Source organism: Ascaphus truei, unplaced genomic scaffold (assembly GCF_040206685.1).
Source record: "Ascaphus truei isolate aAscTru1 unplaced genomic scaffold, aAscTru1.hap1 HAP1_SCAFFOLD_593, whole genome shotgun sequence".
In the NCBI taxonomy this organism is placed as follows: Eukaryota; Metazoa; Chordata; class Amphibia; order Anura; family Ascaphidae; genus Ascaphus; species Ascaphus truei.
The window spans coordinates 171,569-196,931 of record NW_027456926.1 but is presented as its reverse complement, the minus strand read 5'-3'; the positions used below and the strand labels follow the sequence as shown (position 1 = coordinate 196,931).

The following is a 25,363-nucleotide window of genomic DNA, read 5'->3' as shown; positions in this document are numbered from 1 at the left end:
CCCGCGGCTCCTCCCTCCCCCTTTGTCCGCCCCAGCTGATCGCTGCTCCGCTGTCTGTGCGCTCTCCCCGTGTCCCCCGCCACCTCTCCCCCCCCCACCGCCTGCACCGGACACCCCCCCTCCTCAACCTTCCTCCCCTCCCAGGCCGTCTCTTCCCCCGCCCTCCCCACCCACTCCGCTCCCGAATGGACCTCCTGCGGCTGAGCTGCACCCTCCTCCTCGCGCTGCTACCGGGGGCCTCTACCGGAGACCCCGAGACCCGGAGCTGCGCGGAGACCTCCCGGGAACTGAGGGAGAGGGGCCTGGGGGGGACACCGGGGGTCAGATCCCCCATATCTGGTACAGGATGGTCATAAAAGCGTCTTATACACAACGCATGGGGGTCTATGGATATATAGCATGTGCCCCTATATACTGCCTGTGTGTACCTTTATACTTCCTCAATGTATATACTGCCTGCATCTATTTACTGCCTGTGCATACCTATGTACCCCCTGTGTGTACCTGTATACTTCCTCAATGTATATACTGCATGTGTGTACCTATATACTGCCTGAATGTATATACTGCCTCTGTACCTTTTATACATTCTTAATTATATACTGCCTGCATCTATTTGTTACCTGTGCATACCTATGTACCCCCTGTGTGTACCTGTATACTTCTTGAATGTATATACTGCATGTTTGTACCTATATACAGTTACTGCCTGAATATATATACTGCATGTGTGTACCTATATACAGTTACTGCCTGAATATATATATACTGCATGTGTGCCTGAATATATATATACTGCATGTGTGTATCTGTATACTTCCTGAATGTATATACTGCATGTGTGTACCTATATACTGCCTGTGCGTACCTTTTATACTTTCTCAATGTATATACGGCCTGCATCTATTTACTACCTGTGCATACCTATGTACCCCCTGTGTTTACCTGTACACTTCCTCAATGTGTATATACTGCATGTGTGTGCGTATATACAGCTACAGCCTCAATGTGTATATACTGCCTGTTTGTGCCTATATACAGCTACGGCCTGAGTGTATATACTGCCTGTGTGTGCCTATATACAGTTACTGAATAGCGCAGAAGAGGGAAGGCCCTAATTGACGCACGCTCCTCTACTGATAATTACACAATAAATACATTTTGTTACAGAAACAAACTATCTACAACACGAGGATCGGACGATGCTGATCGCGCGCTGGAGTATCAGCGGGCTCGTTACTCAGCGTGTAAGGTAATATCGGAAACCTGCACCACAAGGGACCCTATCACTCGTAGCTTATCACGATCAGGATCCCGCGACCTATGTATATAGTGTGAGATCATATACAGGGCACGATGGTAACTCGCCATATTAAAGTGTTCTGTCCGGGTGTGACGCGGGGAAGGACAGGCGCGCGTTAGCTGTGCGCCGCTACGTTATATATGCACCCGCCTCCCCGCCTTCGGAAACTATACTGCGCCAAATGGTTAGTGCTGACGTGTGATCCCGTACTCGCAGCCAATCGTGTGACTGTTAGCACACTACTCCTGGGAGTATCTCAGCACACTACTCCTGGGAGTATCTCAGCACACTACTCCTGGGAGTATCTCAGTGTTACTACACGGCAGGTAACGAATATGGCAAGCAGCATCATTACTGCTGGAGTAGTGGCTGCCTGTCGTGGCCCGCGTCACAGGGTAACTTTGCTCTGACGTACCACGTCTTAACCATACAAAGGAATTAGAGACAGACGTTGGACTTCGGTGTTACCATTAACACGTACAGACGCTGCCTTGTGCGCTAGACGTAGAGTAGCCGGAGCACGCATGCGCGGATATTAATCGTGGAGCACGCATGCGCGGATATTAATCGTGGAGCACGCATGCGCGGATATTAATCGTGGAGCACGCATGCGCGGATATTAATCGTGGAGCACGCATGCGCGGATATTAATCGTGGAGCACGCATGCGCGGATATTAATCGTGGAGCACGCATGCGCGGATATTAATCTTGGAGCACGCATGCGCGGATATTAATCTTGGAGCACGCATGCGCGGATATTAATCTTGGAGCACGCATGCGCGGATATTAATCTTGGAGCGCATGTATATGGAATTCTATCGGGTGCTGATAGTACAAACCCCCCCACTGCAAAAGCAGACGTCCCTCTCTGACCAATCGTGGCCCAGCAGAGCTATCTGTGGGGGATGGGCTGGGTATAGACTTCTCCTGTGTTGTCTGTACCCCCCACCTGGCGATCTATACGAGCGCCTGGCTGTATACAGAACGCATTACCGTCTTCAATGGTGCCCGACTTATTCCAAACCTGCAAGCACAGCAGTCAAGTTCTGACAACACAAAGCTGGCTCGGGTTGGCTGGCATGGGCCACCACTCAGGTTAGCTTGCTCATAATGATGGATACAAACAGTATGTGTGTTAATCAATGTCTGACTGGTTGCAGTTGTATGGAGGTTAGGTGGCACCTCATCCCAGAGCTCGCTCCTCCTCACCCTTTTTAACTTGGGAGGTCTTTTCACTTTGCTGCAAGAACAGGACTTACTAGGGTTTCGTTCCCCTCATACAGAGGTAAAAGGGGAGGGTTCACAGTGTAGTTAGTGTAGGACCTGCATTATTTTGGTTATACCTTGACGTTTGGTATGCAGGCTTATGACGCTTTGGCCAAAGGGTTTAACTAAATAACCAAGTAATTATTATTATTATTGAAGTATTTAAACGTTATACTTTATTACCATATATGTTTTGTCAACTGGATGTAGCATTGGGCACCCCTGTCTTTTGTTGTACACCGCCAAATATCCTTGTCACAGAGATGCACATGAATAGCTCATGTTATCAGCAATTGAGCAGTATGATTCCCCTTACTGTAGCGTGTGTCCCCTGTAGGGTAACCCGATCATACATACATGGTCGCTTTCACTCGTAAGCGCGCTCACGGTGCGCCGCTGGCTACCAAACGGTTTGCCCTGTAAGACTTACAGTGCATAGAGCTGTCTCGACTGAGATGGCCCCCCCATCATAGTTGAACTTTCTAAGGCGCAAATTCTACGCTGTGAAGAACGAGTCACCGATTATCTCTCTAAACCTGAAACCGCGGCCTCCGTCGCGCTCATGACGTACAGGTGACGTCATATCCCCATGCCAGGCAACCCGAGCCAGCTTTGTGTTGTCAGAACTTGACTGCTGTGCTTGCAGGTTTGGAATAAGTCGGGCACCATTGAAGACGGTAATGCGTTCTGTATACAGCCGGGCTCTCGTATAGATCGCCAGGTGGGGGGTACAGACAACACAGGAGAATTCTATACCCAGCCCATCCCCCACAGATAGCTCTGCTGGGCCACGATTGGTCAGAGAGGGACGTCTGCTTTGGCAGTGGGGGGTTTGTACTATCAGCACCCGATAGGATTCCATATACATGCGCTGCAAGATTAATATCCGCGCATGCGTGCTCCAAGATTAATATCCGCGCATGCGTGCTCCAAGATTAATATCCGCGCATGCGTGCTCCAAGATTAATATCCGCGCATGCGTGCTCCAAGATTAATATCCGCGCATGCGTGCTCCAAGATTAATATCCGCGCATGCGTACTCCGGCTACTCTACATCTAGCGCACAAGGCAGCGTCTGTACGTGTTAATGGTAACACCGAAGTCCAACGTCTGTCTCTAATTCCTTTGTATGGTTAAGACGTGGTACGTCAGAGCAAAGTTACCCTGTGATGTGAGCCACGCAAGGCAGCCACTACTCCAGCAGTAATGATGCTGCTTGCCATATTCGTTACCTGCCGTGTAGTAACACTGAGATACTCCCAGGAGTAGTGTGCTGAGATACTCCCAGGAGTAGTGTGCTAACAGTCACACGATTGGCTGCGAGTACGGGATCACACGTCAGCACTAACCATTTGGCGCAGTATAGTTTCCGGAGGCGGGGAGGCGGGTGCATATACCGTGGTGGCGCACAGCTAACGCGCGCCTGTCCTTCCCCGCGTCACACCCGGACAGAACACTTTAATATGGCGAGTTACCATCGTGCCCTGTATATGATCTCACACTATATATACATCGGTAGCGGGATCCTGATCGTGATAAGCTACGAGTGATAGGGTCCCTTGTGGTGCAGGTTTCCGATATTACCTTACACGCTGAGTAACGAGCCCGCTGATACTCCAGCGCTCGATCAGCATCGTCCGATCCTCGTGTTGTAGATAGTTTGTTTCTGTAATAAAATGTATTTATTGTGTAATTATCAGTAGAGGAGCGTGCGTCAATTAGGGACTTCCCTCTCCTGTGCTATTCAGTATGTTTTAACCCTGACAACCCCGCACTGCGAAGTTTAACTGATTCAGCAGGCTGAGCAGGGATGTCTCTGTGTGTGTGTGCGTGTGTGTGTGTACTATATACAGTTACTGCCTGAATGCATATACTGCCTGTGTGAACTATATACAGTTACTGCCTGAATGTATGCACTGCCTGTGTGTACTATATACAGTTACTGCCTGAATGTATATACTGCCTGTGTGTACTATATACAGTTACTGCCTGAATGTATATACTGCCCGTGTGTACTATATACAGTTACTGCCTGAATGTATATACTGCCTGTGTGTACTATATACAGTTACTGCCTGAATGTATATACTGCCTGTGTGTACTACATACAGTTACTGCCTGAATGTATATACTGCCTGTGTGTACTACATACAGTTACTGCCTGAATGTATATACTGCCTGTGTGTACTATATACAGTTACTGCCTGAATGTATACACTGCCTGTGTGTACTATATACAGTTACTGCCTGAATGTATGTACTGCCTGTGTGTACTATATACAGTTACTGCCTGAATGTATATACTGCCTGTGTGTACTATATACAGTTACTGCCTGAATGTATATACTGCCTGTGTGTACTATATACAGTTACTGCCTGAATGTATATACTGCCTGTGTGTACTAAATACAGTTACTGCCTGAATGTATATACTGCCTGTGTGTACTATATACAGTTACTGCCTGAATGTATATACTGCCTGTGTGTACTACATACAGTTACTGCCTGAATGTATATACTGCCTGTGTGTACTACATACAGTTACTGCCTGAATGTATATACTGCTTGTGTGTGCCTATATACAGTTACTGCCTGAATGTATACTGCCTGGCTGTGTGTGCCTATATACTGCGTGTGCACTGCCTGAATCTATATACTGCCTGTATGTACCTGTATACTTCCTGAATGTATATACTGCATGTGTGTGCCTATATACAGTTACTGCCTGAATCTAACTGTGCATACCTATATACTGTCTCTGTGAGCCCGTATACTGCCTGAACATGGATGCATATACTGCCTGTGTGCACCTATATAATACTCGGATATATATATACTACCAGTGTGAATGTATACACTGCTGCCTGTGTGTACCTATATACATTACTGCCTGAACCTATATACTGCCTGTGTACCTATATACAGTACTGCCTGAACCTATATACTGCCTGTGTGTATCAGTGCCCTGGGATCTCTCTCGTCCCCTCCTAGGGTATTAACCCCTCTCTCCCAGCCTCTGTATTTGCCCCCTTGAGGGGTAATAACAGCCTCTCTCACCCCCCTCCGCAGGTGAGCACCTCCGTATCTGCCCCCAGGAGTACACTTGCTGCCCCAGTGAGACGGAGCAGCGTCTGAGCGAAGAGAGTGTGCGAGACCTCAACCGCATAGTGAACGAGAGCGTCAGCTACCCCGCAGGGGTATTTAATGGGGGCAGGAAGAGGTTTCATGGTGAGTGTGTAAGGCCCTGTCTTCCTCTCGCCTTCTCACCCCTCTTACTCTCTCTTTCCCCTCTCTCCTCTCTCTCCCCCCTCTCTCTCCCCCTCTCTCTCTCCCCCCTCTCCCTCATCTCCCTCTCTCCCCCCCAATCTCTCTTTTGCCCCCAATCTTTCTCTCTCTCTCCCCTCTCTCTCCCCCTCTCTCTCTCTCCCCCTCTCTCTCTCTCCCCCTCTCTCTCTCCCCCCTCTCTCTCCCCCCTCTCTCTCTCCCCCCCTCTCTCTCTCCCGCACTCTCTCTCCCCAATCTCTTTCTCTTGCCCCCAATCTCTCTCTCTCTCTCTCTCCCCCTCTCTCGCTTTCCCCCTCCCCAATCTCTCTCTCTTGCCCCCAATCTCTCTTTTGCCCCCAATCTTTCTCTCTCTCTCCCCTCTCTCTCCCCCTCTCTCTCCCCCTCTCTCTCTCTCCCCCTCTCTCTCTCTCCCCCTCTCTCTCTCTCCCCCTCTCTCTCTCCCCCCCTCTCTCTCCCCCCTCTCTCTCTCCCCCCCTCTCTCTCTCCCGCACTCTCTCTCCCCAATCTCTTTCTCTTGCCCCCAATCTCTCTCTCTCTCTCTCTCCCCCTCTCTCGCTTTCCCCCTCCCCAATCTCTCTCTCTTGCCCCCAATCTTGCTCTCTCTCCCCCAATCTCTCTCTCTCTCTCCCCCACCCCCCAATCTCTCTCTCTTTCACTCCAAACCCCTCACCCTTCCCCCCCCCCATTCGCCCTCTCTCCGCAGAGTTCTTCCTCGCTCTTCTCTCCTCCTCCGAGCGCTCTCTCTCCTCCATGTTCGAGCTCTCGTACGGCCGCTCGTACTCTCAGAACGCCGCCCTCTTCAGCGCCCTGTACTCCGAGCTGCGCGCTTTCTACGCCGGAGGCGGGGCCTCCCGGCTGGCCGACGCCCTCTCTGAGTTCTGGGCGGGGCTTCTGGAGCGCACGCTCCGTCTCCTCCTCCCTCACTACCAGCTCAGCGCAGAATACATGGAGTGCGCGGTCCCCAGTGCAGAGGAGCTCCGCCCCTTCGGAGACGCCCCCCGACGGCTGAGACTGCAGGTTCGATTCCCCGCACAGGGAAAAAATATTCACATTTAAAAAAAAAAAAAATGATATTCTTATTATAAATACAAATTCAAATGTTTATTTAAAAATAATTATTAGTTGACCTATATTGAAAAAGGATTTCATATATAATAGACACATTTGTTTATTCAGATACTTATTAAATATATTAAATATATAATATATAATAGACACATTTCATATATAATAGACACATTTGTTTATTCAGATACTTATTAAATATATAATATATAATAGACACATTTCATATATAATAGACACATTTGTTTATTCAGATACTTATTAAATATATAATATATAATAGACACATTTCATATATAATAGACACATTTGTTTATTCAGATACTTATTAAATATATTAAATATATAATATATAATAGACACATTTCATATATAATAGACACATTTGTTTATTCAGATACTTATTAAATATATAATATATAATAGACACATTTCATATATAATAGACACATTTGTTTATTCAGATACTTATTAAATATATAATATATAATAGACACATTTCATATATAATAGACACATTTGTTTATTCAGATACTTATTAAATATATAATATATAATAGACACATTTCATATATAATAGACACATTTGTTCAGATACTTATTAAATATATAATATATAATAGACACATTTCATATATAATAGACACATTTGTTTATTCAGATACTTATTAAATATATAATATATAATAGACACATTTCATATATAATAGACACATTTGTTTATTCAGATACTTATTAAAAAGGACTGGTTCAAAAATGTATGAAAAATAACTGTTCAAATATTTAGCAAAATTGTAATGATTCAATGTCATTCATATCCATTTCTAAAACTCGAATGAAAAATATCGAAAAATATCGAAAAATATCGATATGTTTAGTAAAACATATATTTTTTTCACCCTAATGTTGATTCAAAATGACAATTATTAGTTCAAGGGTTTATTTACTAAACCTACTAATTCATTTAAATGTTGGCAAAGAATATTGAATTAAAAAAAAAAAAAAAAAATGAACACAACTAAAATAATAATAATAATTATAATAATAAAAAAAAAAAAATGTTTCTAAAAATTACTCCGATCATTTTTTGCATTGGGATATTTATTCCAAAATCGAATTCATTGCAATTGGGTAGGAAGAAAAGAAAAAATATTTCTTCCAAATTGTACAAGAAAGCTGCATTAGAGGCAAATATGTCTTACAAATAGGACTGTAAGAAAAAAGACCAAAATACAATGATTTTTTTTTTTTTACATTATTAATGACTTTTTTTTAAAAGTATATAATACCCCTCAGTAATTGACGCCGATTCCCCATCATGCTCTCCAGCTGTGCCTGTGTGGCAGGTGCGCTGTGCCTGTGTGGCAGGTGCGCTGTGCCTGTGCGGCAGGTGCGCTGTGCCTGTGCGGCAGGTGTGCTGTGCCTGTGCGGCAGGTGCGCTGTGCCTGTGTGCTGTGCCTGTGCGGCAGGTGCGCTGTGCCTGTGCGGCAGGTGCGCTGTGCCTGTGCGGCAGGTGCGCTGTGCCTGTGTGGCAGGTGCGCTGTGCCTGTGCGGCAGGTGTGCTGTGCCTGTGCGGCAGGTGCGCTGTGCCTGTGTGCTGTGCCTGTGCGGCAGGTGCGCTGTGCCTGTGCGGCAGGTGCGCTGTGCCTGTGTGGCAGGTGCGCTGTGCCTGTGTGGCAGGTGTGCTGTGCCTGTGTGGCAGGTGTGCTGTGCCTGTGCGGCAGGTGTGCTGTGCGGCAGGTGTGCTGTGCCTGTGTGCTGTGCCTGTGTGGCAGGTGTGCTGTGCCTGTGTGGCAGGTGCGCTGTGCCTGTGTGCTGTGCCTGTGTGGCAGGTGTGCTGTGCCTGTGCGGCAGGTGCGCTGTGCCTGTGCGGCAGGTGCGCTGTGCCTGTGTGGCAGGTGCGCTGTGCCTGTGTGGCAGGTGCGCTGTGCCTGTGCGGCAGGTGCGCTGTGCCTGTGCGGCAGGTGCGCTGTGCCTGTGCGGCAGGTGCGCTGAACCTGTGTGGCAGGTGTGCTGTGTGGCAGGTGTGCTGTGCCTGTGTGGCAGGTGTGCTGTGCCTGTGTGCTGTGCCTGTGTGGCAGGTGTGATGTGCCTGTGCGGCAGGTGCACTGTGTGGCAGGTTTGCTGTGCCTGTGTGGCAGGTGTGCTGTGCCTGTGTGCTGTGCCTGTGTGGCAGGTGTGCTGTGCCTGTGTGGCAGGTGCGCTGTGCCTGTGTGCTGTGCCTGTGCGGCAGGTATGCTGTGCCTGTGTGGCAGGTGTGCTGTGTGGCAGGTGTGCTGTGTGGCAGGTGTGCTGTGCCTGTGTGGCAGGTGTGCTGTGTGGCAGGTGTGCTGTGCCTGTGTGGCAGGTGTGCTGTGTGGCAGGTGTGCTGTGTGGCAGGTGTGCTGTGTGGCAGGTGCGCTGTGTGGCAGGTGTGCTGTGCCTGTGTGGCAGGTGTGCTGTGCCTGTGCGGCAGGTGTGCTGTGCCTGTGCGGCAGGTGTGCTGTGCCTGTGCGGCAGGTGTGCTGTGCCTGTGCGGCAGGTGTGCTGTGCCTGTGTGGCAGGTGTGCTGTGCCTGTGTGGCAGGTGTGCTGTGCCTGTGTGGCAGGTGTGCTGTGTGGCAGGTGTGCTGTGTGGCAGGTGTGCTGTGTGGCAGGTGTGCTGTGCCTGTGTGGCAGGTGTGCTGTGCCTGTGTGGCAGGTGTGCTGTGTGGCAGGTGTGCTGTGTGGCAGGTGTGCTGTGTGGCAGGTGTGCTGTGCCTGTGTGGCAGGTGCGCTGTGCCTGTGTGGCAGGTGTGCTGTGCCTGTGTGGCAGGTGTGCTGTGCCTGTGTGCTGTGCCTGTGCGGCAGGTGTGCTGTGCCTGTGTGGCAGGTGTGCTGTGCCTGTGTGGCAGGTGTGCTGTGCCTGTGTGGCAGGTGTGCTATGTGGCAGGTGTGCTGTGTGGCGGGTGTGCTGTGCCTGTGTGGGAGGTGTGCTATGTGGCAGGTGTGCTATGTGGCAGGTGTGCTGTGCCTGTGTGGCAGGTGTGCTGTGCCTGTGTGGCAGGTGTGCTGTGCCTGTGTGGCAGGTGTGCTGTGCCTGTGTGGCAGGTGTGCTGTGCCTGTGTGGCAGGTGTGCTGTGTGGCAGGTGTGCTGTGTGGCAGGTGTGTTGTGCCTGTGCAGCAGGTGTGCTGTGCCTGTGCGGCAGGTGTGCTGTGCGCTGTGTGGCGGGTGCGCTGTGCGCTGTGTGGCAGGTGTGCTGTGCCTGTGTGGCAGGTGTGCTGTGCCTGTGTGGCAGGTGTGCTGTGTGGCAGGTGTGTTGTGCCTGTGCGGCAGGTGTGCTGTGCCTGTGTGGCAGGTGTGCTGTGCCTGTGTGGCAGGTGTGCTGTGCGCTGTGTGGCGGGTGTGCTGTGTGGCAGGTGCGCTGTGCCTGTGTGGCAGGTGTGCTGTGTGGCAGGTGCGCTGTGCCTGTGTGGCGGGTGTGCTGTGCCTGTGTGGCGGGTGTGCTGTGCGCTGTGTGGCAGGTGTGCTGTGCGCTGTGTGGCAGGTGTGCTGTGCCTGTGTGGCAGGTGTGCTGTGCCTGTGTGGCAGGTGTGCTGTGTGGCAGGTGTGTTGTGCCTGTGCGGCAGGTGTGCTGTGCCTGTGTGGCAGGTGTGCTGTGCGGCAGGTGTGCTGTGTGGCAGGTGTGCTGTGCCTGTGTGGCAGGTGTGCTGTGCGCTGTGCGGCAGGTGTGCTGTGTGGCAGGTGTGCTGTGCCTGTGTGGCAGGTGTGCTGTGCCTGTGCGGCAGGTGTGCTGTGCCTGTGTGGCAGGTGTGCTGTGCGCTGTGCGGCAGGTGTGCTGTGTGGCAGGTGTGCTGTGCCTGTGTGGCAGGTGTGCTGTGCCTGTGCGGCAGGTGTGCTGTGCCTGTGTGGCAGGTGTGCTGTGCGGCAGGTGTGCTGTGCCTGTGTGGCAGGTGTGCTGTGCCTGTGTGGCAGGTGTGCTGTGCGGCAGGTGTGCTGTGCCTGTGTGGCAGGTGTGCTGTGCGGCAGGTGTGCTGTGCCTGTGCGGCAGGTGTGCTGTGCGGCAGGTGTGCTGTGCCTGTGTGGCAGGTGTGCTGTGCCTGTGTGGCAGGTGTGCTGTGCCTGTGTGGCAGGTGCGCTGTGCCTGTGTGGCAGGTGTGCTGTGCCTGTGTGGCAGGTGTGCTGTGCCTGTGTGGCAGGTGTGCTGTGCCTGTGCGGCAGGTGTGCTGTGCCTGTGTAGCAGGTGTGCTGTGCCTGTGTGGCAGGTGCGCTGTGCCTGTGTGGCAGGTGTGCTGTGCCTGTGTGGCAGGTGTGCTGTGCCTGTGCGGCAGGTGTGCTGTGTGGCAGGTGCGCTGTGCCTGTGTGGCAGGTGTACTGTGCCTGTGTGGCAGGTGTGCTGTGCGGCAGGTGCGCTGTGCCTGTGCGGCAGGTGTGCTGTGCGGCAGGTGTGCTGTGCCTGTGTGGCAGGTGCGCTGTGCCTGTGTGGCAGATGCGCTGTGCCTGTGTGGCAGGTGCGCTGTGCCTGTGTGGCAGGTGCGCTGTGCCTGTGTGGCAGGTGCGCTGTGCCTGTGTGGCAGGTGTGCTGTGCCTGTGTGGCAGGTGTGCTGTGCGGCAGGTGTGCTGTGCCTGTGCGGCAGGTGTGCTGTGCCTGTGTGGCAGGTGTGCTGTGCGGCAGGTGTGCTGTGCCTGTGTGGCAGGTGTGCTGTGCCTGTGTGGCAGGTGTGCTGTGTGGCAGGTGTGCTGTGTGGCAGGTGTGCTGTGCCTGTGTGGCAGGTGTACTGTGCACTGTGCGGCAGGTGTGCTGTGTGGCAGGTGTGCTGTGCCTGTGTGGCAGGTGTGCTGTGCCTGTGTGGCAGGTGTGCTGTGCGGCAGGTGTGCTGTGCGGCAGGTGTGCTGTGCGGCAGGTGTGCTGTGTGGCAGGTGTGCTGTGTGGCAGGTGTGCTGTGCCTGTGTGGCAGGTGTGCTGTGCGCTGTGTGGAAGGTGTGCTGTGCCTGTGTGCTGTGCCTGTGCGGCAGGTGCGCTGTGCCTGTGTGGCAGGTGTGCTGTGCCTGTGTGGCAGGTGTGCTGTGCCTGTGTGGCAGGTGTGCTGTGCGGCAGGTGTGCTGTGCCTGTGTGGCAGGTGTGCTGTGCCTGTGCGGCAGGTGTGCTGTGCCTGTGTGGCAGGTGTGCTGTGCCTGTGCGGCAGGTGTGCTGTGGCAGGTGTGCTGTGCCTGTGTGGCAGGTGTGCTGTGCCTGTGTGCTGTGCCTGTGTGGCAGGTGTGCTGTGCCTGTGCGGCAGGTGTGCTGTGCCTGTGCGGCAGGTGTGCTGTGCCTGTGCGGCAGGTGTGCTGTGCCTGTGTGGCAGGTGCGCTGTGCCTGTGTGGCAGGTGTGCTGTGCCTGTGTGGCAGGTGTGCTGTGCCTGTGCGGCAGGTGTGCTGTGTGGCAGGTGTGCTGTGTGGCAGGTGCGCTGTGTGGCAGGTACGCTGTGCCTGTGCGGCAGGTGCGCTGTGCCTGTGTGGCAGGTGTGCTGTGTGGCAGGTGTGCTGTGCCTGTGTGGCAGGTGTGCTGTGCGGCAGGTGCGCTGTGCCTGTGTGGCAGGTGTGCTGTGCGGCAGGTGCGCTGTGCCTGTGCGGCAGGTGTGCTGTGCGGCAGGTGCGCTGTGCCTGTGTGGCAGGTGTGCTGTGCGGCAGGTGCGCTGTGCCTGTGCGGCAGGTACGCTGTGCCTGTGTGGCAGGTGTGCTGTGTGGCAGGTACGCTGTGCCTGTGTGGCAGGTGCGCTGTGCCTGTGTGGCAGGTGTGCTGTGCGGCAGGTGCGCTGTGCCTGTGCGGCAGGTGTGCTGTGCCTGTGCGGCAGGTGCGCTGTGCCTGTGCGGCAGGTGTGCTGTGCGGCAGGTGTGCTGTGCCTGTGCGGCAGGTGTGCTGTGCCTGTGCGGCAGGTGCGCTGTGCCTGTGCGGCAGGTGCGCTGTGCCTGTGCGGCAGGTGCGCTGTGCCTGTGCGGCAGGTGCGCTGTGCCTGTGTGGCAGGTGTGCTGTGTGGCAGGTGTGCTGTGTGGCAGGTGTGCTGTGCCTGTGTGGCAGGTGCGCTGTGCCTGTGTGGCAGGTGTGCTGTGTGGCAGGTGTGCTGTGTGGCAGGTGTGCTGTGTGGCAGGTGTGCTGTGCCTGTGTGGCAGGTGTGCTGTGCCTGTGCGGCAGGTGCGCTGTGCCTGTGCGGCAGGTGCGCTGTGCCTGTGCGGCAGGTGCGATGTGCCTGTGTGGCAGGTGTGCTGTGTGGCAGGTACGCTGTGCCTGTGTGGCAGGTGCGCTGTGCCTGTGTGGCAGGTGTGCTGTGCGGCAGGTGCGCTGTGCCTGTGCGGCAGGTACGCTGTGCCTGTGTGGCAGGTGTGCTGTGTGGCAGGTACGCTGTGCCTGTGTGGCAGGTGCGCTGTGCCTGTGTGGCAGGTGTGCTGTGCGGCAGGTGCGCTGTGCCTGTGCGGCAGGTGTGCTGTGCGGCAGGTGTGCTGTGCCTGTGCGGCAGGTGCGCTGTGCCTGTGCGACAGGTGCGATGTGTGGCAGGTGTGCTGTGTGGCAGGTGTGCTGTGCCTGTGCGGCAGGTGCGCTGTGCCTGTGCGGCAGGTGCGCTGTGCCTGTGCGGCAGGTGCGCTGTGCCTGTGTGGCAGGTGTGCTGTGTGGCAGGTGTGCTGTGTGGCAGGTGTGCTGTGCCTGTGTGGCAGGTGCGCTGTGCCTGTGTGGCAGGTGCGCTGTGTGGCAGGTGTGCTGTGTGGCAGGTGTGCTGTGTGGCAGGTGTGCTGTGCCTGTGTGGCAGGTGTGCTGTGCCTGTGTGGCAGGTGTGCTGTGCCTGTGCGGCAGGTGTGCTGTGCCTGTGTGGCAGGTGTGCTGTGCCTGTGCGGCAGGTGTGCTGTGGCAGGTGTGCTGTGCCTGTGTGGCAGGTGTGCTGTGCCTGTGTGCTGTGCCTGTGTGGCAGGTGTGCTGTGCCTGTGCGGCAGGTGTGCTGTGCCTGTGCGGCAGGTGTGCTGTGCCTGTGCGGCAGGTGTGCTGTGCCTGTGTGGCAGGTGTGCTGTGCCTGTGTGGCAGGTGTGCTGTGCCTGTGCGTCAGGTGTGCTGTGTGGCAGGTGTGCTGTGTGGCAGGTGCGCTGTGTGGCAGGTACGCTGTGCCTGTGCGGCAGGTGCGCTGTGCCTGTGTGGCAGGTGTGCTGTGTGGCAGGTGTGCTGTGCCTGTGTGGCAGGTGTGCTGTGCGGCAGGTGCGCTGTGCCTGTGTGGCAGGTGTGCTGTGCGGCAGGTGCGCTGTGCCTGTGCGGCAGGTGCGCTGTGCCTGTGTGGCAGGTGTGCTGTGCGGCAGGTGCGCTGTGCCTGTGTGGCAGGTGTGCTGTGCGGCAGGTGCGCTGTGCCTGTGTGGCAGGTATGCTGTGCCTGTGTGGCAGGTGTGCTGTGTGGCAGGTACGCTGTGCCTGTGTGGCAGGTGCGCTGTGCCTGTGTGGCAGGTGTGCTGTGCGGCAGGTGCGCTGTGCCTGTGCGGCAGGTGTGCTGTGCGGCAGGTGTGCTGTGCCTGTGCGGCAGGTGCGCTGTGCCTGTGCGACAGGTGCGATGTGTGGCAGGTGTGCTGTGTGGCAGGTGTGCTGTGGCTGTGCGGCAGGTGCGCTGTGCCTGTGCGGCAGGTGCGCTGTGCCTGTGCGGCAGGTGCGCTGTGCCTGTGCGGCAGGTGCGCTGTGCCTGTGTGGCAGGTGTGCTGTGTGGCAGGTGTGCTGTGTGGCAGGTGTGCTGTGCCTGTGTGGCAGGTGCGCTGTGCCTGTGTGGCAGGTGTGCTGTGTGGCAGGTGTGCTGTGTGGCAGGTGTGCTGTGCCTGTGTGGCAGGTGTGCTGTGCCTGTGCGGCAGGTGCGCTGTGCCTGTGCGGCAGGTGCGCTGTGCCTGTGCGGCAGGTGCGATGTGCCTGTGTGGCAGGTGTGCTGTGTGGCAGGTACGCTGTGCCTGTGTGGCAGGTGCGCTGTGCCTGTGTGGCAGGTGTGCTGTGCGGCAGGTGCGCTGTGCCTGTGCGGCAGGTACGCTGTGCCTGTGTGGCAGGTGTGCTGTGTGGCAGGTACGCTGTGCCTGTGTGGCAGGTGCGCTGTGCCTGTGTGGCAGGTGTGCTGTGCGGCAGGTGCGCTGTGCCTGTGCGGCAGGTGTGCTGTGCGGCAGGTGTGCTGTGCCTGTGCGGCAGGTGCGCTGTGCCTGTGCGACAGGTGCGATGTGTGGCAGGTGTGCTGTGTGGCAGGTGTGCTGTGCCTGTGCGGCAGGTGCGCTGTGCCTGTGCGGCAGGTGCGCTGTGCCTGTGCGGCAGGTGCGCTGTGCCTGTGTGGCAGGTGTGCTGTGTGGCAGGTGTGCTGTGTGGCAGGTGTGCTGTGCCTGTGTGGCAGGTGCGCTGTGCCTGTGTGGCAGGTGTGCTGTGTGGCAGGTGTGCTGTGTGGCAGGTGTGCTGTGTGGCAGGTGTGCTGTGCCTGTGTGGCAGGTGTGCTGTGCCTGTGCGGCAGGTGCGCTGTGCCTGTGCGGCAGGTGCGCTGTGCCTGTGCGGCAGGTGCGATGTGCCTGTGTGGCAGGTGTGCTGTGTGGCAGGTACGCTGTGCCTGTGTGGCAGGTGCGCTGTGCCTGTGTGGCAGGTGTGCTGTGCGGCAGGTGTGCTGTGCCTGTGCGGCAGGTGTGCTGTGCGGCAGGTGTGCTGTGCCTGTGCGGCAGGTGCGCTGTGCCTGTGTGGCAGGTGTGCTGTGCGGCAGGTGTGCTGTGCCTGTGCGGCAGGTGCGCTGTGCCTGTGCGACAGGTGCGATGTGCCTGTGCGGCAGGTGTGCTGTGCCTGTGTGGCAGGTGTGCTGTGTGGCAGGTGTGCTGTGTGGCAGGTGTGCTGTGCCTGTGCGGCAGGTGTGCTGTGCCTGTGTGGCAGGTGCGCTGTGCCTGTGTGGCAGGTGTGCTGTGTGGCAGGTGTGCTGTGCCTGTGTGGCAGGTGTGCTGTGCCTGTGTGGCAGGTGCGCTGTGCCTGTGTGGCAGGTGCGATGTGCCTGTGCGGCAGGTGTGATGTGCCTGTGTGGCAGGTGTGCTGTGTGGCAGGTGTGCTGTGCGGCAGGTGCGCTGTGCCTGTGCGGCAGGTGCGCTGTGCCTGTGTGGCAGGTGTCCTGTGCCTGTGTGGCAGGTGTGCTGTGTGGCAGGTGTGCTGTGCCTGTGTGGCAGGTGCGCTGTGCCTGTGTGGCAGGTGTGCTGTGTGGCAGGTGTGCTGTGTGGCAGGTGTGCTGTGCCTGTGTGGCAGGTGCGCTGTGCCTGTGTGGCGGGTGTGCCTGTGCGGCAGGTGCGCTGTGCCTGTGCGGCAGGTGCGCTGTGCCTGTGCGGCAGGTGCGATGTGCCTGTGCGGCAGGTGTGCTGTGCCTGTGTGGCAGGTGTGCTGTGTGGCAAGTGCGCTGTGCCTGTGTGGCAAGTGCGCTGTGCCTGTGTGGCAGGTGCGCTGTGCCTGTGTGGCAGGTGCGCTGTGCCTGTGTGGCAGGTGCGCTGTGCCTGTGTGGCAGGTGCGCTGTGCCTGTGTGGCAGGTGCGCTGTGCCTGTGTGGCAGATGCGCTGTGCCTGTGTGGCAGGTGCGCTGTGCCTGTGTGACAGGTGCGCTGTGCCTGTGTGGCAGGTGTGCTGTGCCTGTGTGGCAGGTGTGCTGTGCCTGTGTGCTGTGCCTGTGCGGCAGGTGCGCTGTGCCTGTGCGGCAGGTGCGCTGTGCCTGTGCGGCAGGTGCGCTGTGCCTGTGTGGCAGGTGCGCTGTGCCTGTGTGGCAGGTGCGCTGTGCCTGTGTGGCAGGTGTGCTGTGCCTGTGGGGCAGGTGTGCTGTGCCTGTGGGGCAGGTGCGCTGTGCCTGTGGGGCAGGTGCGCTGTGCCTGTGGGGCAGGTGCGCAGTGCCTGTGGGGCAGGTGTGCTCTGCGGCAGGTGTGCTGTGCCTGTGTGGGGCAGGTGCGCTGTGCCTGTGGGGCAGGTGTGCTGTGCCTGTGGGGCAGGTGCGCTGTGCCTGTGGGGCAGGTGCGCTGTGCCTGTGGGGCAGGTGTGCTCTGCGGCAGGTGTGCTGTGCCTGTGTGGCAGGTGCGCTGTGTGGCAGGTATGCTGTGCCTGTGTGGCAGGTGCGCTGTGTGGTAGGTGTGCTGTGTGGCAGGTACGCTGTGCCTGTGTGGCAGGTGCGCTGTGTGGCAGGTGTGCTGTGCCTGTGGGGCAGGTGTGCTGTGCCTGTGTGGCAGGTGTGCTGTGCCTGTGTGGCAGGTGCGCTGTGTGGTAGGTGTGCTGTGTGGCAGGTGCGCTGTGTGGTAGGTGTGCTGTGTGGCAGGTGTGCTGTGCGGCAGGTGTGCTGTGCCTGTGTGGCAGGTGTGCTGTGCCTGTGTGGCAGGTGCGCTGTGTGGCAGGTGTGCTGTGCCTTTGTGGCAGGTGTGCTGTGCGGCAGGTGTGCTGTGTAGCAGGTGTGCTGTGCCTGTGGGGCAGGTGTGCTGTGCCTGTGTGGCAGGTGTGCTGTGCCTGTGTGGCAGGTGTGCTGTGCCTGTGTGGCAGGTGTGCTGTGTGGCAGGTGTGCTGTGCCTGTGTGGCAGGTGTGCTGTGTGGCAGGTGTGCTGTGTGGCAGGTGTGCTGTGCCTGTGGAGCAGGTGTGCTGTGCCTGTGTGGCAGGTACGCTGTGCCTGTGTGGCAGGTGCGCTGTGCCTGTGTGGCAGGTGCGCTGTGCCTGTGTGGCAGGTGTGCCTGTGCCTGTGCGGCAGGTGTGCTGTGCCTGTGGGGCAAGTGCGCTGTGCCTGTGTGGCAGGTGTGCTGTGTGGCAGGTGTGCTGTGCGGCAGGTGTGCTGTGCCTGTGTGGCAGGTGTGCTGTGTGGCAGGTGTGCTGTGTGGCAGGTGTGCTGTGCCTGTGGAGCAGGTGCGCTGTGCCTGTGTGGCAGGTGCGCTGTGTGGCAGGTGTGCTGTACCTGTGTGGCAGGTGCGCTGTGTGGCAGGTGTGCTGTGCCTTTGTGGCAGGTGTGCTGTGCCTGTGGGGCAGGTGTGCTGTGCCTGTGTGGCAGGTGTGCTGTGCCTGTGTGGCAGGTGTGCTGTGCCTGTGTGGCAGGTGTGCTGTGTGGCAGGTGTGCTGTGCCTGTGTGGCAGGTGTGCTGTGTGGCAGGTGTGCTGTGTGGCAGGTGTGCTGTGCCTGTGGAGCAGGTGTGCTGTGCCTGTGTGGCAGGTACGCTGTGCCTGTGTGGCAGGTGCGCTGTGCCTGTGTGGCAGGTGCGCTGTGCCTGTGTGGCAGGTGTGCCTGTGCCTGTGCGGCAGGTGTGCTGTGCCTGTGGGGCAAGTGCGCTGTGCCTGTGTGGCAGGTGTGCTGTGTGGCAGGTGTGCTGTGCGGCAGGTGTGCTGTGCCTGTGTGGCAGGTGTGCTGTGTGGCAGGTGTGCTGTGTGGCAGGTGTGCTGTGCCTGTGGAGCAGGTGCGCTGTGCCTGTGTGGCAGGTGCGCTGTGTGGCAGGTGTGCTGTGCCTGTGTGGCAGGTGTGCTGTGTGGCAGGTGTGCTGTGTGGCAGGTGTGCTGTGCCTGTGGAGCAGGTGCGCTGTGCCTGTGTGGCAGGTGCGCTGTGCCTGTGTGGCAGGTGCGCTGTGCCTGTGTGGCAGGTGCGCCTGTGTGGGGCAGGTGTGCTGTGCCTGTGTGGGGCAGGTGCGCTGTGCCTGTGTGGGGCAGGTGCGCTGTGCCTGTGTGGGGCAGGTGCGCTGTGCCTGTGGGGCAGGTGCGCTGTGCCTGTGTGGGGCAGGTGCGCTGTGCCTGTGGGGCAGGTGTGCTGTGCCTGTGGGGCAGGTGCGCTGTGTGGCAGGTGTGCTGTGCCTGTGGGGCAGGTGTGCTGTGTGGCAGGTGTGCTGTGCCTGTGTGACAGGTGTGCTGTGCCTGTGTGGCAGGTGTGCTGTGCCTGTGGGGCAGGTGCGCTGTGTGGCAGGTGTGCTGTGCCTGTGGGGCAGGTGCGCTGTGTGGCAGGTGTGCTGTGCCTGTGTGCTGTGCCTGTGTGGCAGGTGTGCTGTGCCTGTGTGGCAGGTGTGCTGTGCCTGTGTGGCAGGTGCGCTGTGCCTGTGGGGCAGGTGTGCTGTGCCTGTGGGGCAGGTGCGCTGTGCCTGTGTGACAGGTGTGCTGTGCCTGTGTGGCAGGTGTGCTGTGCCTGTGTGGCAGGTGCGCTGTGCCTGTGGGGCAGGTGAGCTGTGTGGCAGGTGTGCTGTGGGGCAGGTGCGCTGTGCCTGTGGGGCAGGTGCGCTGTGCCTGTGGGGCAGGTGAGTAGAGGAACAGTAGTGGTACTTATTTTGCCCTCTTGCCCCCGGACACCAGTAGATAACCACCGTGGGCGGTTCTTCGGGTGTGGGGGTGTTACAGGAGGTAATAATGACGGTTCTCTGCCCTACAGGTGACACGTGCGCTGGGCGCAGCGAGGGCCTTTGTTCAAGGTCTGGCTACTGGAAGTGACATCGTCAGCAGGGCCACCAAGGTGACACTGAGACAGGGGACACAGACAGAAGGGAGCTATGAGACTGTCTTTCCCCCCGCAGGGTGACACAGTGACACAGACAGAAGGGAGCTATGAGCCTGTCCCTCCCTCTGCAGGGTGACACAGTGACACAGACAGAAGGGAGCTATGAGCCTGTCCCTCCCCCCGCAGGGTGACACAGTGACACAGATAGAAGGGAGCTATGAGCCTGTCCCTCCCCCGCAGGGTGACACAGTGACACAGACAGAAGGGAGCTATGAGCCTGTCCCTCCCCCGCAGGGTGACACAGTGACACAGACAGAAGGGAGCTATGAGACTGTCCCTCCCCCCGCAGGGTGACACAGACAGAAGGGAGCTATGAGCCTGTCCCTCCCCCCGCAGGGTGACACAGTGACAAAGACAGAAGAGAGCTATGAGACTGTCCCTCCCCCCGCAGGGTGACACAGTGACACAGACAGAAGGGAGCTATGAGTATGTCCCTCCCCCCGCAGGGTAACCCTCTCACATTCTGTCTCCAGGCTCCGCCCCCTCCTGACTGTCTTCGTGCCGCCATGCGTATGTGGTACTGTCCCTTATGTCGGGGCCACGCCTCCCTGCGCCCCTGCCACGGACTCTGTCTTAACGTTATGAAGGGCTGCCTCGCCCACCAGGCTGACATGGACCCTTCCTGGAACAGCTTCATCGGTGAGCACTCCCAAGATGGCGGCCACGAGGTGGAGCAGTCCCTCCTTGGCCGGTTTTGCAGAACGGGGACGGTGGGAAGGGGGGGGGGGTGTGGTTGTTTTTTTTTTAAAGATGGCGGCAAACTTATTTAATGCTCTGCTTGACGTTCCTCTCGCGGTCTCTCCTCACTTCCTGTGACATCGCTGTCATTTACCACCAACACAGGAAATAAGAGATGTCCGGTGTGGGAGGGCGGGGGGATAATGGTATACGCAGAGGAGCGTCAAAGTTTGTACCATGACCACTGTCCTGGAACAGGAATGTATATTTTCGGTGTATTTTTCCTGCTCTCAGGCTGCCCCAGTGAAAGTTCCAGGTTTCCCTGTTCTGAAGCAGCCTGTGCTGCTGTGTAAATTGCAACAATGTTGCTACACTGTAGCCTTTCCACAAGCCACTAGTCAGTTGCCCTGGCAACCTCTCACTGCTCATAGCTTGAGATTGGTTTAGCCCTCTCCCCCCGCCCGGCTCTGTATATTGGTATGCCCCATTGGCTTGTTCCTGTCTGGATAGGAAAGTGTGCTTTCTCTTATCATCGGCAGACTCATCTTCCGCTGCTCCCTTAGAAGGGGATTCCTTTTTACCTTCTCCTCACACGAGCCACTTCCTACCACAAAAACTACATGCCAGTGCTTTCATATTTCTGTTACCCCCCCCCCCATCCAATAAAGTTGAAGACAATAGTAGGACTTTGTGTGCTTGTAAAGGGGGATGAGTTTATGCTACATGGACCTACTCACAGTGGGCTTGGTCCAGAACAGCCACTTCCCTTACAGACAGGAAGTGAACGCGTTTGCACTCGGAATGATGTGTGCGTGCGGCGTCTTTAAAACCACCACCTGTGATTTAGCCCTGGCACTGGGGGTGCAAGCAGTGATAAAGTGTGCTCTGTATCTGCCCCCCTCCCCCCCCCCAGATGGGCTGCAAGAGTTGGCCGAACGCCTGGCGGGATCTTTTAATGTGGAGCTTGCCACTGAATCCATCGGGGTGAAGATTTCGGAGGCTATAATGAGCCTGCAGGAGGGCAGTGTACACCTCACAGCCCAGGTAAATGTACCCCTGTATTGTACATTTTATATGTGTGTGAATGTATGTATCATTTATCCATCAATCATTCATTCATTCATCCATCCATCATCCATCAATACTTAATTCATCCATCATCCATCAATGAGTCATTCATTAATTCTTCCATTCATTCACCCATCATTCATTCATCTATTCACCCATCAATCATTCATTCATGATCCACTCATCCTTCATTGATTCATCATTTATTCATCCATCCATCATGCATCATCCCATCCTCTCCAGCCCGTGTCTCCCCACTGCTGGATGAAGCCTCCCCAGTGATCTCCCAGGTCCTGAGGTTACTGCCTCTCTTCTCCACGTCGCTCCCACACATTCCCTCATCCCATCCTCCCCAGCCCGTGTCTCCCCACTGCTGGATGTAGCCTCCCCAGTGATCTCCCAGGTCCTGCGGTTACAGCCTCTCTTCTCCACGTCACTCCCTCACATTCCCTCATCCCATCCTCTCCAGCCCGTGTCTCCCCACTGCTGGATGAAGCCTCCCATGTGATCTCCCAGGTCCTGCGGTTACAGCCTCTCTTCTCCACGTCGCTCCCACACATTCACTCATCCCATCTTCCCCACTGCTGGATGAAGTCTCCCCAGTGATCCCCCAGGTCCTGCGGTTACAGCCTCTCTTCTCCACGTCGCTCCCGCACATTCCCTCATCCCATCCTCTCCAGCCCGTGTCTCCCCACTGCTGGATGGAGTTTCCTCGGTGATCTCCCAGGTCTTGCGGTTACAGCCTCTCTTCTCCACGTCGCTCCCACACATTCCCTCATCCCATCCTCTCCAGCCCATTCCTTCCCACTGCTGGATGAAGTCTCCCCAATGATCTCCCAGGTCCTGCGGTTACAGCCTCTCTTCTCCACGTCGCTCCCACACATTCCCTCATTCCATCCTCTCCAGCCCGTGTCTCCCCACTGCTGGATGAAGCCTCCCCTGTGATCTCCCAGGTCCTGCGGTTACAGCCCCTCTTCTCCACGTCGCTCCCACACATTCCCTCATCCCATCCTCTCCAGCCTGTGTCTCCCCACTGCTGGATAAAGCCTCCCCTGTGATCTCCCAGGAACTGCGGTTACAGCCTCTCTGCTCCACGTCGCTCCCACACATTCACTCATCCCATCCTCCCCAGCCCGTGTCTTCCCACTGGTGGATGAAGCCCCCCCAGTGATCCCACAGGTCCTGCGGTTACAGCCTCTCTTCTCCACGTCGCTCCCACACATTCCCTCATCCCATCCTCTCCAGCCTGTGTCTCCCCACTGCTGGATAAAGCCTCCCCTGTGATCTCCCAGGAACTGCGGTTACAGCCTCTCTTCTCCACGTCGCTCCCACACATTCCCTCATCCCATCCTCTCCAGCCAGTGTCTCCCCACTGCTGGATGGAGTTTCCCCGGTGATCTCCCAGGTCTTGCGGTTACAGCCTCTCTTCTCCACGTCGCTCCCACACATTCCCTCATCCCATCCTCTCCAGCCCATTCCTTCCCACTGCTGGATGAAGTCTCCCCAATGATCTCCCAGGTCCTGCGGTTACAGCCTCTCTTCTCCACGTCGCTCCCACACATTCCCTCATCCCATCCTCTCCAGCCCGTGTCTCCCCACTGCTGGATGAAGCCTCCCCTGTGATCTCCCAGGTCCTGCGGTTACAGCCCCTCTTCTCCACGTCGCTCCCACACATTCCCTCATCCCATCCTCTCCAGCCCGTGTCTCCGCACTGCTGGATGAAGCCTCCCCAGTGATCTCCCAGGTCCTGCGGTTACTGCCTCTCTTCTCCACGTCGCTCCCACACATTCCCTCATCCCATCCTCTCCAGCCCGGGTCTCCCCACTGCTGGATGAAGCCTCCCCAGTGATCTCCCAGGTCCTGCGGTTACAGCCTCTCTTCTCCACGTCGCTCCCACACATTCCCTCATCCCATCCTCTCCAGCCAGTGTCTCCCCACTGCTGGATGAAGCCTCCCCAGTGATGTCCCAGGTCCTGCGGTTACAGCCTCTCTTCTCCACGTCGCTCCCACACATTCCCTCATCCCAACCTCTCTAGCCTGTGTCTCCCCACTGCTGGATAAAGCCCCCCCTGTGATCTCCCAGGTCCTGCCGTTACAGCCTCTCTTCTCCACGTCGCTCCCACACATTCCCTCATCACATCCTCTCCAGCCCGTGTCTCCCCACTGCTGGATGAAGCCTCCCCAGTGATGTCCCAGGTCCTGCGGTTACAGCCTCTCTTCTCCACGTCGCTTCCACACACGTCCTCATCTCATCCTCCCATCTGACTTTGGGTTGTCGTCTTGGTCTTTTAATCTCTCTTGGAATCCAGTCGAGTTCCATCTTTGTTCAACGGTGGTAATTTCTTGTGTCCGCCCACCGCCATTTTAATTCCATCCCCTTTGTGATGATTGATTTGGTTTCAAACCCATTCATTCTTTTTCTGGTCTCTTCTGGGTATAAACTCTCGTGTGGCTGTATACAGATATTCCAGGCCTGCGGAAGTCCGCCCCCTGTCCGCAGCAGACGTTCCTCCCGGGAGGAGCCCAGGCGAAGGTTTAGAGTCTACAGCAACGAGGAGAAGCCCACTTCAGCGGCTGGTACCAACATAGACAGACTGGTGAGGATGGGGAGGAGGGAGGGATGGGGACGGTTTAGGCTCCGTCACGGCAAAAGTTCAGGGAACGCCTCCAACCGTTCTCTGGCTCCCTCCTCCCCAGGTTACGGAGGTCGTGGTCAAGCTCCGCCCGCTGCGCGGGCTCTGGAAGCTCCTCCCCCCCTCTCTCTGCTCCGATCATCGAGTCTCCGCCGGACTTGGCAACCAGGATAAGTGCTGGAACGGACAGAGCCGTGGCAGGTCAGGGTTCACTGGGGAGATTCAAAGTTTGTGGGGGGGGCGTCATTATGGGATGGAGAGATCAAGGGTCATGGGGACTTGTGTGTTTTTGAGGTCAAGGGTCACTGAGGGGGTTTTGGCACCATGGGATAAGGAGGTCAGGAGTCATTGGGGAGGGGGTTCAGTGGCCATTTGGGGATGGCAGTGGTCATGAGGGGAGTGGGGGGTTTAGGGTCATAGGGAGTTTGGTGTTTTTGAGGTCAAGGGTCACTGAATGGATGTAGTGGTCATGGTATAGGAAGTTAAAGGGGGTTCAGGGGTCATAAGGGATGGGGATGTCAAGGGTCACTGGGTGGGTGAAATCAGGGGTCATCGGGGAAAAAGTCAAGAGTCTCCAAGTGCTGGTTAGGGGTCACAGGGTTTGGGGGTGGGAGGGGGGTGCTACCAAGGGGAGGTTGAAGGTAATTGGAAACGGCAGCATCACCAAGAGGGTGGTCAAGTGTTACTATTGTTGGGTCACAGGGGTCAGATGGAGGTTAACAATCACAGTCTTTGTGGATGGACGGAAAGGGCGGAGGTCGTGGAGGTGAAAGGTCACAGGGGTCGAGCCCATCTGCACCCCTCCCCTCGATCTCCACAGTATTCAGGATGTTGCATGGCTGAGTGCTGTCACCGACGTCCCGTCACCGATCTACTCCCCTGTGTCCCCTTAGGTACCTCCCGCAGGTGACAGGTGACGGGCTGGTCAACCAGATAAACAACCCTGAGGTGGAGCTGCAGGTGACCTCTCCCGACCCCAGGACAAGCCACCTCGTCCTGCAGCTCCGCGCGGTGACCAGCAGACTGCGGGCAGCACACAGCGGGAGGGACAGTGACACCCAGGACATCTGTGAGTGCCGGCAAAGCCACGACCTTTCATGTGCACGGTGACACTGACCACGACCGGTCACCGTGTGTATATAGCAGGGTATATTCCCTATGGGTATCAGTGACACCCTGCGGTCACTGTGTATATAGCAGGGTATATTCCCTATGGGTATCAGTGATGCCCTGCGGTCACCGTGTGTATATAGCAGGGTATATTCCCTATGGGTATCAGTGACGCACTGCGGTCACCGTGTATATATAGCAGGGTATATTCCCTATGGGTATCAGTGACACCCTGCGGTCACTGTGTGTATATAGCGGGGTATATTCCCTATGGGTATCAGTGACGCCCTGCGGTCACTGTGTGTATATAGCGGGGTATATTCCCAATGGGTATCAGTGACGCCCTGCGGTCACTGTGTGTATATAGCAGGGTATATTCCCTATGGGTATCAGTGACGCCCTGCGGTCACTGTGTGTATATAGCAGGGTATATTCCCTATGGGTATCAGTGACGCCCTGCGGTCACCGTGTGTATATAGCAGGGTATATTCCCTATGGGTATCAGTGACAC

General features: G+C 56.8%; 1 protein-coding gene across 1 annotated transcript in view; it reads left to right on the top strand.

Annotated features, from left to right (window-relative positions):
- The first annotated feature begins 156 nt into the window (after positions 1 to 156).
- The window catches only part of LOC142485409 (glypican-6-like), a 35,241-nt gene continuing 10,034 nt past the window's right edge, over positions 157 to 25,363 (top strand). Inside the window, exons 1-9 of the mRNA XM_075584425.1 lie at positions 157 to 339; positions 5,640 to 5,798; positions 6,559 to 6,872; positions 19,238 to 19,318; positions 19,837 to 20,002; positions 20,955 to 21,085; positions 23,572 to 23,706; positions 23,807 to 23,943; positions 24,636 to 24,811. Of these exons, the coding sequence (XP_075440540.1) occupies positions 186 to 339; positions 5,640 to 5,798; positions 6,559 to 6,872; positions 19,238 to 19,318; positions 19,837 to 20,002; positions 20,955 to 21,085; positions 23,572 to 23,706; positions 23,807 to 23,943; positions 24,636 to 24,811 (1,453 nt within the window). The 5' untranslated portion in view covers positions 157 to 185. The remainder of the gene's footprint in view (positions 340 to 5,639; positions 5,799 to 6,558; positions 6,873 to 19,237; positions 19,319 to 19,836; positions 20,003 to 20,954; positions 21,086 to 23,571; positions 23,707 to 23,806; positions 23,944 to 24,635; positions 24,812 to 25,363) is intronic.